The sequence below is a fragment of the Puma concolor genome, chromosome B1 (genome assembly GCF_028749965.1).
Source record: "Puma concolor isolate L17-30 chromosome B1, mPumCon1.1.hap2, whole genome shotgun sequence".
Lineage (NCBI taxonomy): Eukaryota > Metazoa > Chordata > Mammalia > Carnivora > Felidae > Puma > Puma concolor.
The window spans coordinates 15,307,775-15,322,930 of record NC_141670.1 but is presented as its reverse complement, the minus strand read 5'-3'; the positions used below and the strand labels follow the sequence as shown (position 1 = coordinate 15,322,930).

General features: G+C 44.9%; 1 protein-coding gene across 1 annotated transcript in view; it reads left to right on the top strand.

The window, feature by feature from the left end:
• Window positions 1-6,942: 6,942 nt before the first annotated feature.
• Window positions 6,943-15,156, top strand: part of ENPP6 (ectonucleotide pyrophosphatase/phosphodiesterase 6) — a 113,100-nt gene continuing 104,886 nt past the window's right edge. The window contains exon 1 of the mRNA XM_025933109.2: window positions 6,943-7,249. Coding sequence (XP_025788894.1) covers window positions 7,009-7,249 — 241 coding nt within the window. The 5' untranslated portion in view covers window positions 6,943-7,008. The remainder of the gene's footprint in view (window positions 7,250-15,156) is intronic.

Below are 15,156 nucleotides of genomic sequence, written 5' to 3'. Positions count from 1 at the left end.
CTTGGGATTCATCCAGGACCCTTCCCTCTCCCTTACCACCCACATGTTCAATTAATCACCAAGACCTGCTGATTTTTTTGAAAAAAGTTATGTTTCTGGCCTACAGAAAATCCAAGAGCATAATATAAATGACACCCACTTACCAACCTTCAGGTTTGTGAAACTGTAGCATTTTGTCACAAATATATACACCGCAGGGTTTGTTTGTTTGTTTGTTTTTGGTTTATTTTTTGAATAAATAGAACATCACAGCCCCAAGTCAGAACCCCCAGCATCGTTCTCTCCGATTTCATTCTTCTGTCTTCTTTCCAGGGGAAACTTCAGTCCTGATTTTGGTATTTTCAAATCCCCTGATATTGGTGCTATTATATATTGTGCTGCATGTTTTAATATTAATATTTTATACTGTTGGTATCCACCTGCAGCCTGTTTTTCCCATTCAACGTTGTTGAGCTCTATCCAACAACTAGACGTTTAAGTCTCCAGTCATCCCCCCTTACCTGCAGGAGATACGTTCCAGAACCAGCCACAGACAGTTCTGAACCCTGTGGGTACTAAGTTCTATCCTATACAAACACACTTCTGATGAAGTTTAATTTATAAGTTAGGTACAGTGAGAGATTAACAACAATAATAACGAAGTAGAACACTGATATGCTAGAATAAAAGCATATGTGAATATGGTCCCTCTCTTTCTCAAAATATCTTATTGTCCTGTATCATCCTCCTTCCCGTGATGCTGGGGGATGGCAGGATGCCTGCATGGTGGGATGAAGCAAAGTGAGTGATGTGGGTGTTGTGACACAGCGTTAGGCCGGGCTACCGCTGACCTTCTGACACCGTCAGAAGGAGGACCATCTGCATCCCGAGCACGGGTGACCACAGCTAACACATCTCGGAACGCAAAGCTGCAGATGGGTTCCAGTAGGGAACCACTGTGGTTCATTCCTTTGAACAGCTGTGGAATGTCCTGTTCTACGAATATTGACATCACTTGCTCCTACCCTTGTTAGTGGACATTTAGATGGTTTCCGATTTTCTTTACCATTACTGACACTGCTGCAAGAAATATCTGTGTACCTTTATCCTTGTACAAACAGACACGTGAGCATGTCTCCAGGGCTCGGAGGGATATAGCACCAGTGTTTGCGCACTAGAGTCAAACAGCACAGTGATCTCTCTTACACGCTTTTTTGGTTGCAGGGTTACAAGCTTTCTCTTATTGAAACCAGTCAAACAAATATTTTGATGCTATGGAAAATCTTTTTTGCCTGTTTCTGTAAGGAGACTTAGGCATGTTACCACGCCAGGATGCAGAGTCAGCATAGACGGACTGGTAGTAGTCTGCGTGTATTTGAGGTAACCTTCCCTCCCAGCTTCTAAACAAAGGGCAGCTGTTACTCTGTTGTTTGTGTTGTCAAAAAACACTTTTCTCTTCCCAAGATTCCTGTTATTGATGACTAGGTTCCTAGTTTCAACTTAATTTTTTTAATTTTTAATTTTGAAAAGGTTTTAGGCTTACCGAAAAGTTACAAAAGTAACGCAGAGTGTTCCCATAAGCCTTCACCTAACTTCCCGGAAAGTTAGCATCGCGTGTAACCAGAGTACAGTTATGCGAACTAACATTGGTACAACACTATTACCTAAAGAACTTACTTTGGATGCTCCAATTTCCCCTTCATGTCTCTTTCTGCTCCAGGAGCCCATCCAGACCCCCATGTCATGTTGCATTTAGTTGTCATGTTGCCTCAACCACCTCTAATTTGTGACAGTGTGTTGGTCTTCCCTCGTTTGTCATGACCTTGACATTCTTAAGGAATACTCGACAATTATCCTGTAATCTGGGTTTGTCTGGTGTTTTGCCTCTGATTAGACTGGAGCTTTGGATTTTTGGAAAGAATACCACAGAGCAAAGTATCTATCTGATCTTATGACAGGGGTACATGATGTGCACACGATATCACTGGTAATGTTAACCTTCATCACTTTGGGTAATGTCCTCTCTGGCAGATTTCTCCACTGCAAAGTTATTTTTCCCTTTTCCTACTCTATTCTTTGGAAGTGAGTTTCTAAGTCTGGCCTAACTTTGATCAAGTTCCACCCCCGGACTGAGGTTATCAATGTGTATTATTCGGAATTCTTTTGTAACAAACATTTGTCATTTCTCTCTTGTTCGCTTGTTTATTTATTTATTTAGTTAGTTATACATACTATTTATTTATTTGTTTGTCTATACTGGTATGGATTTATACATTTATTTTATACTTTGGGTTAATATGCCAATATTGCACTGCTTAGTTTATGATTCAGATTGTTCTGGCTTTGGTCATTGGGAACCCTTTCAGGTTGGCTCCTGTGTCCCTTTGACGTGCTCCATCCTTTCCTTCTTTTGAACACTTCCTTACTTTTTCCCACTAAGTTTAGCCTCCATCAGTGGATGTTGCCTGTGACATTTATTTCCTTAGTATTATGGTGGTAATTTTCTATTTCATTTGCTCAGTTTAATCAAGGTAAATGAAAGATACTCAGGATTTATTCTCTTTTCTTTCACAAAGGCTTTGATTCTTCTTCCTAATTTCAAAAATTGAATTTTTTTCCATCCAAAATACAAGACTATAAAAGACACCTGGGCTTGAATTTCAATTCTGATGCTTCAGGCTATTTGACATTAGGGTTCTTTGAACCTCGATTTCCTTTGTATCTCAGAGGTGTAAATACCTACCTTACAAAATTATCAAAAGGTCTTAATGAATTAATGTGTTTAGAGTTCTTAATATCAAGGCGGGTGGGTATTGTCAATCTTGCTTCTACCCACACTGTTACTGTCTCCACACGGCTTCCAGAGCCTGCTTTCTAGACTGCAAACCTGGTAATGACATGACCTTGCTCACGGTCACCCACTGCTGCTTGTCATTGTCAGCATTGTTTCCCAAGCCTGGCTTTTGACCAAAAATCAGTTGAGGAACCTTAAAAGCTACATATTAATAACCCAATCTTACTGACTGGAATTTTGGTGGGATGGGTTCAACCCTGTCTGTACTCTAGAGAGTGAGACCAGGTGTCCACCACAGTAGCTATGAGTCTGGGACTCTGTCCGAAGGCTGATAGTGGTTCTCGCTCGGTGACTGCTAACAGGAGTAAAGAGAGGGTCCCTGATCCTCACCTTGAAACAGCAGGTTGTGCCAAAGCATGAGCTGAGGACTCAGACTAATAGTTTCTAGATATTCCACTTATATTCTTGCTTAGTTATCTGCCTTTTGTAGAGGGAGTATGTTCCTGGAGACCTTTTGCATTTAAAAAGTGGACAAAGACTACTTTTCTGGTAGGAACAAATAGAATATTGTTGTATGCACTTTCTTTAATACCACCTTTGACTCCTTTTCACCTTTAACTGTCATACTTTCCAAAATGCTCTCTGTCTCTCTCTCTCTGATTCAAAACACATATATATTACAAAATGATTACCACAATAAGGTTAGTTAACACCTCTATCACCTTACATAATTACCCTTGTGTGTGTGTGTGGTGATAACATTGAAGATGTACATTCTCAACAGCTTTCAAGTATACAAGTAATTATAGTCACCGTATTCGTACATTAGATCCTGGAACTTACTCATCTCTTCTCATAACTGGAAATCTGTACCCTCGGACCAACATCTCACCATTTCCCCCACTCGCCAGCCCCCAGCAACTATCATTCTACTGTTTCTATGATTTTGGTTTTTTTTAGATTCCACATACAAGTGAGAATGTACAGTTGTTTGTCTTTCTCTGTCTGACTTATTTTGCTTAGCATAATGTCCTCAAGGTCCATCCATGTTGGATGGTTGCAAATGGCAGGATTTCCTTCTTTCTCATGGCTGAATAATATTCTATTGTATATGTATATATGTATACATACCATGTCTCCTTTATCCTTTCATCCATCGATGGACACTTCCATATCTCGGCTATTGTAAATAATACTGCAGTGAGCGTGAGGGTACAGCTGTCTCTTTGAGACAGTGATTTTATTTCCTCCCCCACATCCTCACCCACACTTGTTATTTTTCATCTTTTCGATGCTAGCCATTCTAACAGGTGTGAGGTGATATCTCACTGTGGTTTTGATTTGCATGCCCCTGATGATTAGTGATCATTGAGCATCTTTTAATGTGCCTGTCAGCCATCTGTTTGTCCTCTTTGGAAAAATGTCTATTCAGATCCTTAGCTGGAAAGGACCTTAAAGTTTTTGTCCCTTTTCAGAGGAGAAAACTAAAGCATGGAAAGGCCAACTCCCCCAGAATCACACAGTTGCTTAATGCCAGAATCCAGGCCACGGAATCATGTCTTCTTTCTGAAAGCCTCGGTCTCTTCTTCCATATCACCTGTCTCTCTCCATGGAGGCGAGGCACCAGAGTACTGACAGATCTGGGCAGCATACTCCTGAGAACTCATGCATGTCACTAGCAACTACACAAAGCTTTCAACACAAAGGTGGTTCTAAATTCTAGAGGAGATTTTTCATTTTTCTGTATTGTCTGTGTTAAACCCCTGTGGACGATGACCATACAGCCTTGTCAATCTTTGAAAAACAAGTACCAAGCAGTTCTGTTAAGTATTAGGTGTTGATAGACACCTCCAGTAATCTCATCCAGATAACAGACACGTAAGACTTTGGACCATAAGACTTTGAGCAGTTAATATTAACCACACTTTCTCATCTATTGCCTTTTACCTTTTATTTCCAACCTTTTCCAGACCAGAACGTAGAAGACTAGGAGGAGTCCTACTGTAGGCAATGCTGGGATTTCCTTAGTTTGAATTCCATCCCATGTGTTTGTTTCTTTCTTCGTATGTGGGTATGTTTATTTAACATGCTTATTTGCAATAAATTATTGACCTAGAACTTTAGAGAAACTGTCTAAACATTATCGTAAAGCAATAAGATCATCGTAAAACAATATAGGGCACATCAGCAGTGTCCCCGCCCAGATACCTCACAGCACTGTCCGTGGAGCCTTGGGAACCTCTGGGGATCTGTGAACACTGAGGGAGCCATATTTTGGGTTGTGCCTCCCAATGGCGGCCCAGGAATGTGGATGCCCCATTTATATTCATCTTGACAATTTGGAGTCCTTAACCTTTCCCCAAGTGAGCCCAGGGGCCACCCCAAGGCAAATCACATGGGCTGACACTACTACACGCCGCCCCCCCCCCCCCCCCCCCCCAGTCCACAACCCTGGAACTGCTCAGGAACTGACAGCACATCTAACTGTGTCTGCTGCCTCCTTGGACCCTTGGACCCTTGGACCTTTGGACCCTTGGACAGGAGGAAAGTCTCTTTAATGTGTGTCATCACTGCCTGCACAGACCACCAGCTCATCAGTCCCTTTCCCCTTTCTTTTCTCTCTCCTTCCTTTTTTCCCCCCAGTCTTCTGTCTTTCCTGCCTGCCCACCTTCCCTCCCTCCTCCATCTCCTTTCTCTCTTTATTTCCCTTCCCTTCCCTTCCCTTCCCTTCCCTTCCCTCCCCTTCCCTCCCCTTCCCTTCCCTCCCCTCCTTCTTTGTTCTGTTTAGAATAACAGTAATAACCCACAGCTCAAAGAAATAAGAATAACATTATGTTTTCAAACTAACAAACATTAAGAAAAATCTCCCCTGGTTTTCTCATTTTTTTTTAATTGTAAAAATCACTGATTTTGTTAGAAAAATGAAGTCTGAACCTTGTCTAAGTCAGCTGAAGCAGGAATGGTAATTGGGCCGATGTGTTTCCTCTTTTGCTGTGCAATTTAGAAATGATCTCGTGACTCTACACGCAGTAGTACAGGAGAAGAGAGGGCACACGCCGAGGGCAGGGGTGGGGGAGGCATTTTAGAACTGACCGAGATCCGAGATCGGGTGGCTGGTGGCTGGCTACTGTAGGTCCCTGTAAAGCTTTGCCTGGGCCTTGCAGCGGAATCTGAGCAGTGTTGTAATGCTAATAACAGCTAGCATTTGTTAAGCTCTTACTATGGGCTACGCACGTTTAATAAGCCTTTCCATTTAATTTTCTGCCGAGTGAAAGACCCACCCTGGGGAACCCCGGCATCTGGATGGAGGCCTAGCCCACCTGCGCCTTGCAGCCCTTCCCTGATCTCCTGGCCAGCCTCCGAGTCCCTCCTCTGCCCAATCCTCCTTGTCATGAAGCCCACGTGGTTATATCTGCTTCTCCATCGTGGACTCTGGTCCTCCTGCTCTCTATCTCATGGCTGCTGTCTTGGGGCAGGGCTACCTCGGACCCATGTGATAGTAGCGGCCCCCTGTTGTTCAACTCTGGAACTTTTTCCTCTAGTTCCACAGCTCTGCTGAGCCCCACCTCCTCCTGCATATGGGTTTGAATACCAACAACTTGAAGAATACAACAATAAACATTTTGTTATAGATGCATTGGAAAAAGGTGGCTGAGACATTGACAAGTAATTTGTTTCTAAATGCTTGCATGACAGAAGCACTGCTGAAAAGTTCACAAATATGCCCACCTAATTTTATCATCTCTTGTTTATATACTGAATTAGGAGGTTCGTGTTCCTAAATCGTAAGCGAAAAGGGCAGTAGGAGAGTTTAAGTGGGGCAGAGACGTGGGATAGCAGCAAATTAAAAGATTGTTCTTCTTGGTTCCACCCTTTGGTTAGCCCAACTGCAAAGTTAGTGTTGACTTCTGTCATCTTCTAAAATTCTACCTATCTGTGGGTTCTTGTATTTCTGGAACACTTACCCAAAATAATAATGTTGCCTTCTCTTCCCCGGTGTTTATTCTGGGTTGTTTGGAGACTCAGAGGAGTTAGTCTCTGGTCTTTATAGTAAAGGGTGAGCATAGATGTTTTTTAAAGGGGGTGCTGTACCTTTAAATTCTGAAAGTGAACTTGGCTCAGGAAGGCCAGCAGTCAAGGTCCAGCCCCTAGAAGAGAGAATAGCTACAGATTCTCCATCCTCAGTCTTTGCAAGGGGACGGCTGTGCCAGCCGAGCGGGCAGGCTCCTGGCAGCATGGCAGCGAAGCTCGGGGCCCTCCTGCTGGTCCTCGCGCTCAGCCTGGTGCGGCCAGCCTCGGCTGGCCGGAAGCTCCTGGTGTTTCTGCTGGATGGTTTTCGCTCAGACTACATCAGTGATGAGGCCCTGGAGTCCTTGCCCGGTTTCAAAGAGATTGTGAGCAGGGGAGTGAAAGTGGATTACTTGACCCCAGACTTTCCCAGCCTCTCTTACCCCAATTACTACACCCTAATGACTGGTGAGTACTGTGTCCTCTTCTGGCTGGTGGAGCTCGGGGGATGGGGGGGGGTGGGGAGCTGGAGTCCAACAGGGAACGGTTAGCTCCTGGCATTAATGTCTTATTTAAATGTTCAGGTTTCCCTGGTCTTTTGGGACACCAAAATTCTTGGCTGAGACTTTTTTTTTGTTTCCACAGTAGTGTGGTTCTCCAAAAGTTATCCCAAGGACCTGTTTTGGATTCTCCATGTGGAGAACAGAGAACCACATGAATAGAGGATTTTAAAAGTAGTTGTTTGCTTTACAAACAAAAATTCTGGTTAACTCCGTACTTTCTAAGTTCAGGCTAAAAAGTCAACAGGTCCTTGTGTGTTTGTACCAAATTCCTTCTGTCCCTTTGCTCTGCAGTCATCTGTCATCCTGGAGGTATTTTAGCTTGTTTGTCATTGTGCTAGACTATGAAAACTATATGTGGGGTTCCAGGATTACTGAGAGAGAATTTTTAGGTTGTACATTGAAGTATTACTTAGCAATGCCGCTGGCCCCTCTTTTGTCTTCTTGGACCAGGTAAAATGAAGTGGGGAAGAAAAAAAATGTTACTTAGTTGAGATTCCCATCTTTAACTTTTAGTATGTGTTAAAACAAAACAAAAGAAAACAACCCTAGTCAACCCAGAGTGCGCTTGGGTTTGGGAAAGCTGATTTTTGCCTAATTGGTCTTCATCTGGGACAGCCAGAACGCCCAGTGTGATTCCACAAACTTGATCCTCTATGAGTGCAGTGGAACATACTTTCTGTTCACACAGTTGGATTCCCAGCGTCCAGTTTGTTTTTTTCGCTAATCTTTGTAAGGGCCAGCGAGAGGCTCTCAGAAAGAATTTAGCTAACTGTCCAGGGAGGCTGTTAAGAATGCACTGTGATTGCTGCTTATGCAGGATTTAGCTATATGCTCTGAGCACAGGGAGAACTCTATAAATCATGTTCATGGGAAGGGGATGAGAACTCTTGTATCTCACTATGGATCTCCATGCAGCGGCAAACCCAAAGGAGTCTGGAAGACAAACTGATATCTCTGACTTCATGTGCGGGTCCTGGATGCATGTGTATATAAAAATGCCATAAAATTAAGGTGGGAAGATACTTTGGAGAGTTAGAAATGAAAGCATGGGGAGAAAAAAAAATCCAGATGACACACAAGCAAGGAATTTATTTGCTTATTTTTAATCCCCCCCGCCCCGCCCCCGCCACAAACAACCAGCAAGTGTAAGATAAAAAGGATGAACAAAAGTCCTCTCGTCCTTGCTTGGCATGTGTCTCCCCTCGCAGGGAGTAGGTCTGCAGGCTGCTGGGTCACACATAGATGTTATTGTGTGCCACAGCCCGACCTCAGTTCTGTGCAGGGAGGCTCCCGCATGCAGGCCACCCCCACTCCTGTTGTCCTTCAGAGACTTGTTGGGAGGCCCAATTCATAAACTGCCACGTGCAGTTTTCTCAATCTGAGTGGAAAATGAACAAAATCCATTTGAGAAAGCCAGCCTCCAGTGAGTAAAAGGGGACCGTTACAGCCTCCCCATAGAAACCAAGCCAAGGACATGGCCTTTTGTTTGTCAGACCCACAGTCCTGATATTGGCACGGGGAATAATGGTTGCGAGGCCTCAGTCACGCAGAGGCGAACCTTCTTTTCAAGCTCAGGGTGTTTCCACTTGTCCAGTCATGACAGAAGAGACCTTCCCATGGTGGGATGGGCAGTGCCCATTGGCGTTTGGCAAAATTCTCACCTTCAGTCTCCCCCGAGGAAGCCACAAGGGCTCCATACACATTACGCTTACAAAGTTTTAGATGTTGAATGCATTACTTCATTTGAAAGCCTACTCGATGCTTACACTGGCTTTCCCACTTTTATAGAAGTGATATTGTACACAGAACGTGTCTAGCAAGGCTCATGTTCACGTGCACATGTCTCTGGGTTTGATTTGTCTTGTACCTACCGCATGAACGTGATGGCTTAGAGAAGGCACCTCTGGGAGGTGCCAGGCCATGAGGCTGGTATCATCTCCACCGCCCTGGAAGCGACTCGTGGCTACATTTAGATTACTCCTCCCAATATCATGTTTATTGTCCCACCTGATGTTGAAAAATCCCTCTGTTTTCATTTAAGGAAGGATATATCCATTGGGAGTTGTACTTAAACATACGGTTTGAGCATTTGAGCATTTTATGAATCAACAAAAGAAGTACGCTGGATCCTTTTGGTACTAAAAGATACGCTGTTATAAGGTTCATCAGCATTCATAAGAGAGACTATGATCTCACTTCATTACATAAATTACTGCCCATAAGACATAAAGCCCTTGGTGTTCTTATTTTTGCATAATGAGGAATATTAGGGTATTGGCCTTGGAGCTGGAAAAAGTTGGTTGGAGTCCTCTTGGGGCAACTTCAGGCAACCCACTGCACTGCCCTGAGCCTGTTTCCTCGGCTTCCAGGTCCGAGTCAGGTCAGGATCTCAGGGACTGCCAGATGCAGACATGCATAGGGAATTAGCCAAAGTTAAGACTGGCACCTCTTGGGAGGTCTAACTGTAAGAAATTAAGCAAATGACTAAAACTCTGTAGAGAGGAGAATTTTTTGTGAAGCCACACGGATGGTGATGGGGCATGAACAGTCACGGGATTTGTAAGCAATCTGGGAAATCATCTAGCCCAGTCACTGACACGAAGCTGCCATGGCTGATTTTTTTCTCCTTCAAAATATATCTGCATCAGGGCAAATGTGAACAACATTCAATAGTATCAGGAAGACCCATCGAGCCATTGATTGCAGGAGATACACAGAATCTTAAAACAGGGCCTTTCATCCAGGGAGCCTGCAGTCAGGTTGAGGAGAGACACATCAGGTACCTACTAATATTCTAAAATGCATGCAAAGGGCTTAACTGTTTCCCTCCAAAATTTCTGTGTTGAAGTCCAATCCCTGGTAGCTCAGAATGTAAAGTAGGTAAAGATACGGTCTTTGAAGAGGCGATTAAGTCGAAATGAGGCTGTTAGAGTGGGGCCCTATCCCATCTGACTGATGCCCTCTGAAAAGAGGAAGAGACACCAGGAATAAATGTACACAGAGAAAAGGCCATGTGAGGACACAATGAGAAGGCTGCCATCTGCAAGCCAAGGAGAGAGGCCTCACCAGAAACCAAACCTGCTGACACCTTGATCTTGGATTTCCAGCTTCTAGAACTGTTGTTTGGCTACCCAGTCTGTGATATTTTGTTATGCAGCCCTAGCAAACGAATACACAAAGGACCAGTGGGTGCTTTTCCTACTATGCGACAGAAGACCAGAAGGGAGGAGAATTTTCTTTCAGTTGGAGTAGGATGTGAAGCATTTTGAAAGAGGTGGGCTCTGAGCTGGAATAAACAGCCACAAGCACGGCACACATATCATTATATCTTACTTTATGTGTAAGCTCTCTTTCCAAAGAGCTGTGTCTGAATCAACTTAATCTTGGTTAAGACGCAACCACAGTGTAACTATTCTGCTTTCTGTTTTAATCTCTCTTACTGTGGATCTTTTCGGAAAGCTCTTCTCTGTGAGGTAAATCCACATTGAAGTGAAGTTTAACATAAAATCCATTGAAGAAAAGCAGTGATTCGGTCAATCCAGACCATGGGTAAGAGAAAATGCTGGGTAGTCTTAAGGCAGCATAACTTAGCATCATTTTGTCAAGGCCAATGGCAACATTTGTTTGTAATTCTTGAACACTCCTGATTAAGCACTTGGGGAAAGTAGTCCAGAAATGCTCTGAGTAGCAGGGAAACTGGTCTAGAATTTAATCTTCACTGAACATAATCTACCAAGAGACAAACATATGCTGAAATTAATTTGCTCTGCAATCTGTTATTATCAGTTCAGCATTTAAAAACTAGTAAGTAAAGTACAGGGAGGTTGGGCACTTCACTCCAGACACCAAAGATTGTCAGTAGCAGGACTGAGATTAGAGAACAGGCGTCAGGGACCAGATTCTCACACAGCAATTAGCAGGGCCCTGACCCCAGTCCTGGAGTTCCCAGGAAGTTGTGCATAGGACCTGGGACCCAGGGACTGAAGTCTCCTCAAGAGCAGTCCAGGAGGCAATAAGAGCCTGAATAAATGTGCTTTATTGATCTTCTACTGGGATCAAAGCCAAACCAAGGATGTTAACCATTAGCATTGATATTTGTGCCAACATATTTCCTGTTGCACTCCTAGAAATTACACAGAAGCAAATTCTCCCCAGATATCAAGGATCCAACATTCTGGAGGAGGAGATGGCAGGTTAAAGCATGCTTTTCCCTGCCTTTGCGAAAATAGCTGATTTAAATTAAAACGTCATTTGGACCAATGGAAATCAACGCAGAAAGTACTTGAGAAATCATGTTTTGAGAAAAGCCCACCTCCTCAGTCTTCTGGAGAATTCAGGTTTTACTTGTTGGGCTGCCTGCAGACCTGTGCACACCCACAGCATAAGCAGCGTGGACACGGCCTCCAGGGCTCCCTCTCCTCCCCTTCTCTGAAGATCGGCATCTGCTCAGGGACAGTCACCCCAGCATGTTAGCTTCCCCAGACTGAGATGCTCCTGGAATGCATGATGTCTAATATGCCCTCGACTTCTCCTCTCATTCTCTCCTGCTCAAAACCCAATCCCACTATTGTTTTCACCAAGGGCCTCCTCGTGGTCAAGGGTCAATCCTCAGGCTTTGATTTCTGGCCCAGGAACAGTGCTTAGCTGGACTATGCTCCTCCTCTGGACGGCTTTCTTGGGTTCCTCTTGTTTTACCCACGGCTCCTTGTCCCCTCTGTTGTCCCCTTGGTCCCCTCTGTTGTTCCTCCACCTCTTCCCCGCCTCCCTTTCTGCCTCAGCCCGAGTAGGCTGTACTTTCAGAAAGTTGGATGGCAAATCCTGTCCTCCCCTACCTCCATCCCTGGAGTCTGCACCCTCTGCTGCCCAGAGCTCCCCAACAGCCCCTGCTCCCTCCAACCTCTCTGCCCTGCCTTCTGCCTGTCTCCACAGACGACCAGAGTAGTCCTTCTACAGCATGTGTCCGATCGTGTCTCTCCTCCATTCAGACTCTCCAGGAGACTCTGCTTCCACACTAAGTAAAATCTGAAGTTCTCTGAGAACCCATGTGGCCACCCCGACCCTTTCCGGCCTCGTTCCTGACTCTCTTCTTCACCTGTTCTGGGTACATGGCCACCTCAGGACACTTCAACTTGCCATTTCTTCTGGCTGGAATGCTTTTAACCAGAAAGACCCAAGGTTTGCTCCACTGGTTTTTTTTCAGATTTCTTTCCTGAAGTCACTGGAGTGGATCTGCCTTTCTTGCCCTCTAACTGAAGAGCCCACATGATGCCGTCATTCTCTCCTTAATTTTCCATCTCTGCACCATGGTTTATTTATCCTGTCTTCTTCAAATAAAATTTATTATTGTGAAGCAGCATTATAATAATGATTAAGGGGCACCTGGGTGGCTCAGTTGGTTAAGCGTCAGACCTCGGCTCAGGTCACGATCTCACGGTTCATCAGTTCGAGCTCCGCCTGGTGTCTGTGCTGACAGCTCAGAACCTGGAGCCTGCTTTGGATTCCGTGTCTTCCTCTCTCTCTGCCCCTCCCCCTCCCGTGCTCTTTTTCTCTCTCAAAAATAAACATTTAAAAATTATTTAAAAAATGATTAAAACATTCAGAGTTTCAGGGAACTTGTTGATTATTCTTTTGGTTCCAGATACTCCTAAACCAATAAGGAGGAGAAAATACTGAAATTATGCTTTGCTTTAGGAAAGTAATTAACAGCCATTTAGGTGAACTGATTACTATTTGTTTCTAATAGTCTTAAGTATCTCAAAATATGTCTATCCATTCTGTTTTGAATTTTGACTGTAAGGTTGGGGCAGCAAGAGGGTTGAAAGGAGAGTCAGCCATGAGGAGGGGGCTGTGCCAAAGTAGGGAATCCAAGGCCTGGGGTGTTGAGAGGAGATTTAACCAGAACACTAGCCATCAGCAAAGCCCAAGAGAGAACCTAATTCTCGCCAAGATTGCTGAAGCCAAGAAAGCAGAGGCAACAGTGAAGCCTGAACAAGGCAAACGGTTCAGAACCATCTGAACTAAGAACATCTGTAAGAGGACAGGGAAGGCCAAATGTCGTGTGGTCCTGGCTGTCAGACCCTGAGACGGGTCTGGCAGGGCCATCCTTATGTTCTGAGCCCCCCATCCCAGATTGCTTAAGGAGCTAGGCTGTGAACACAGGCATCATGAGTCTCCTTAGATATCTGAATGCAGGAGATAGCACTGTGGGCTGAATTCCACAAATGTGTGTGTTGAAATCCTTACCCCCAATGCCTCATTTGGAGATGAGTGTCTTTAAAAAAGTAATTAAGTTAAAATGCGGTCATTCGGGTGGGCTTTAACCAGTATGACTGATGTCCTTGCAAGAAGAGATCAGGACACAGGCAGGCACAGAGGGAAGGCTATGTGAAGACACAGGGAGAAGACGGCCATCTAGAAGACAAGGAGAGGGGCGCCTGGGTGGCGCAGTCGGTTAAGCGTCCGACTTCAGCCAGGTCACGATCTCGCGGTCCGGGAGTTCGAGCCCCGCGTCGGGCTCTGGGCTGATGGCTCAGAGCCTGGAGCCTGCTTCCGATTCTGTGTCTCCCTCTCTCTCTGCCCCTCCCCCGTTCATGCTCTGTCTCTCTCTGTCCCAAAAATAAATAAACGTTGAAAAAAAAAAAAATTTTAGAAGACAAGGAGAGGGGCGCCTGCATGGCTCAGTCAGTTAAGCGTCCGACTCCTGATCTCAGCTCGGATCATGATCTCACGGTTTGTGGGTTCGAGCCCTGCATTGGGCTCTGCACTAATGACGCGGAGCCTGCTTGGGATTCTGTCTGTTCTTCTCTCTGCCCCGCCCTAGCTTGTGCGCTCCCTCTTCTCCCCCCGCGCCTGCCCCCCCTCAAAATAAATGAATAAACTTAAAAAAAAAAAAAAAAGAAGAGAGAAGCCTTTAGGAGAGACCAACTCTGACAATGCCTTGATTTCAGATTTCTGGCCTCCAGAATTGTGAAAAATAAATTTCCGTTGTCTAAGCTACCTAGCCTGTGGTGCTGTGTGATGACAGCTCTTGGAAATAAATACAGACGGGATGGTGACACCAGGCTGCTGACAGAAGAATGAAGTTATCCCTAGACAGACTTTTTCTATCCCCCACATGCAGAGAGTTTCCAGTGGGTTCTGCCCCCAAATCGAGGTGGCCATGGTGTGCTGCTGTCCAAGGGCTGCTGTATGGGTTACAACAAACAGGGTGGCTTAAAGCAACAGTTTATTCCTTCACAACCCCGGAGGCTGGTAATCTGAAATGAAGGTGTTGGCGAGCCTGCGCTCTCCCTAGGGGCTCTAGGGGACAATCTCTTCCGTGCTTTTCTCTGAGCTTCTGGTGTTTCTAGCAATCCTTGGTGCTCCCTGGCTTGCAGATGCATTGATGTGTCACTCCAGTCTCTGCTTCAGTCGTCACATGCTGCTCTCCCTGTGTGCCTCTACGTGTGCGTCTTCTCTTCTTCCAAGGACACCAGTTATATTGGATGGGGGCCCACCCTCAGGACCTCATCTTAACTTGAGTACATCTGTTTCCAGATAAGGTCACACTCACAGGTACCAAGGGATAGGATGTTTTGGGGGAACACAGTTCAACCCGTAAATGCATCATGTAGCGGAAAGAGCTGTCAGTTTGCTGCAGAAGACCTAGTTTCCTCTCGTCTGTCCCCTTTTACCTTTCAGAATTGGAACAGGTTCTTCTGTGTTTTAATATTATCTATCGGTAGAATGGCGAAAGTAACACTAAGCCGGTAGGCTTGTTGGAGGACAGAAGGAGACACCTAGTGTAAAGCCACCATTACAAAAACTGTACCT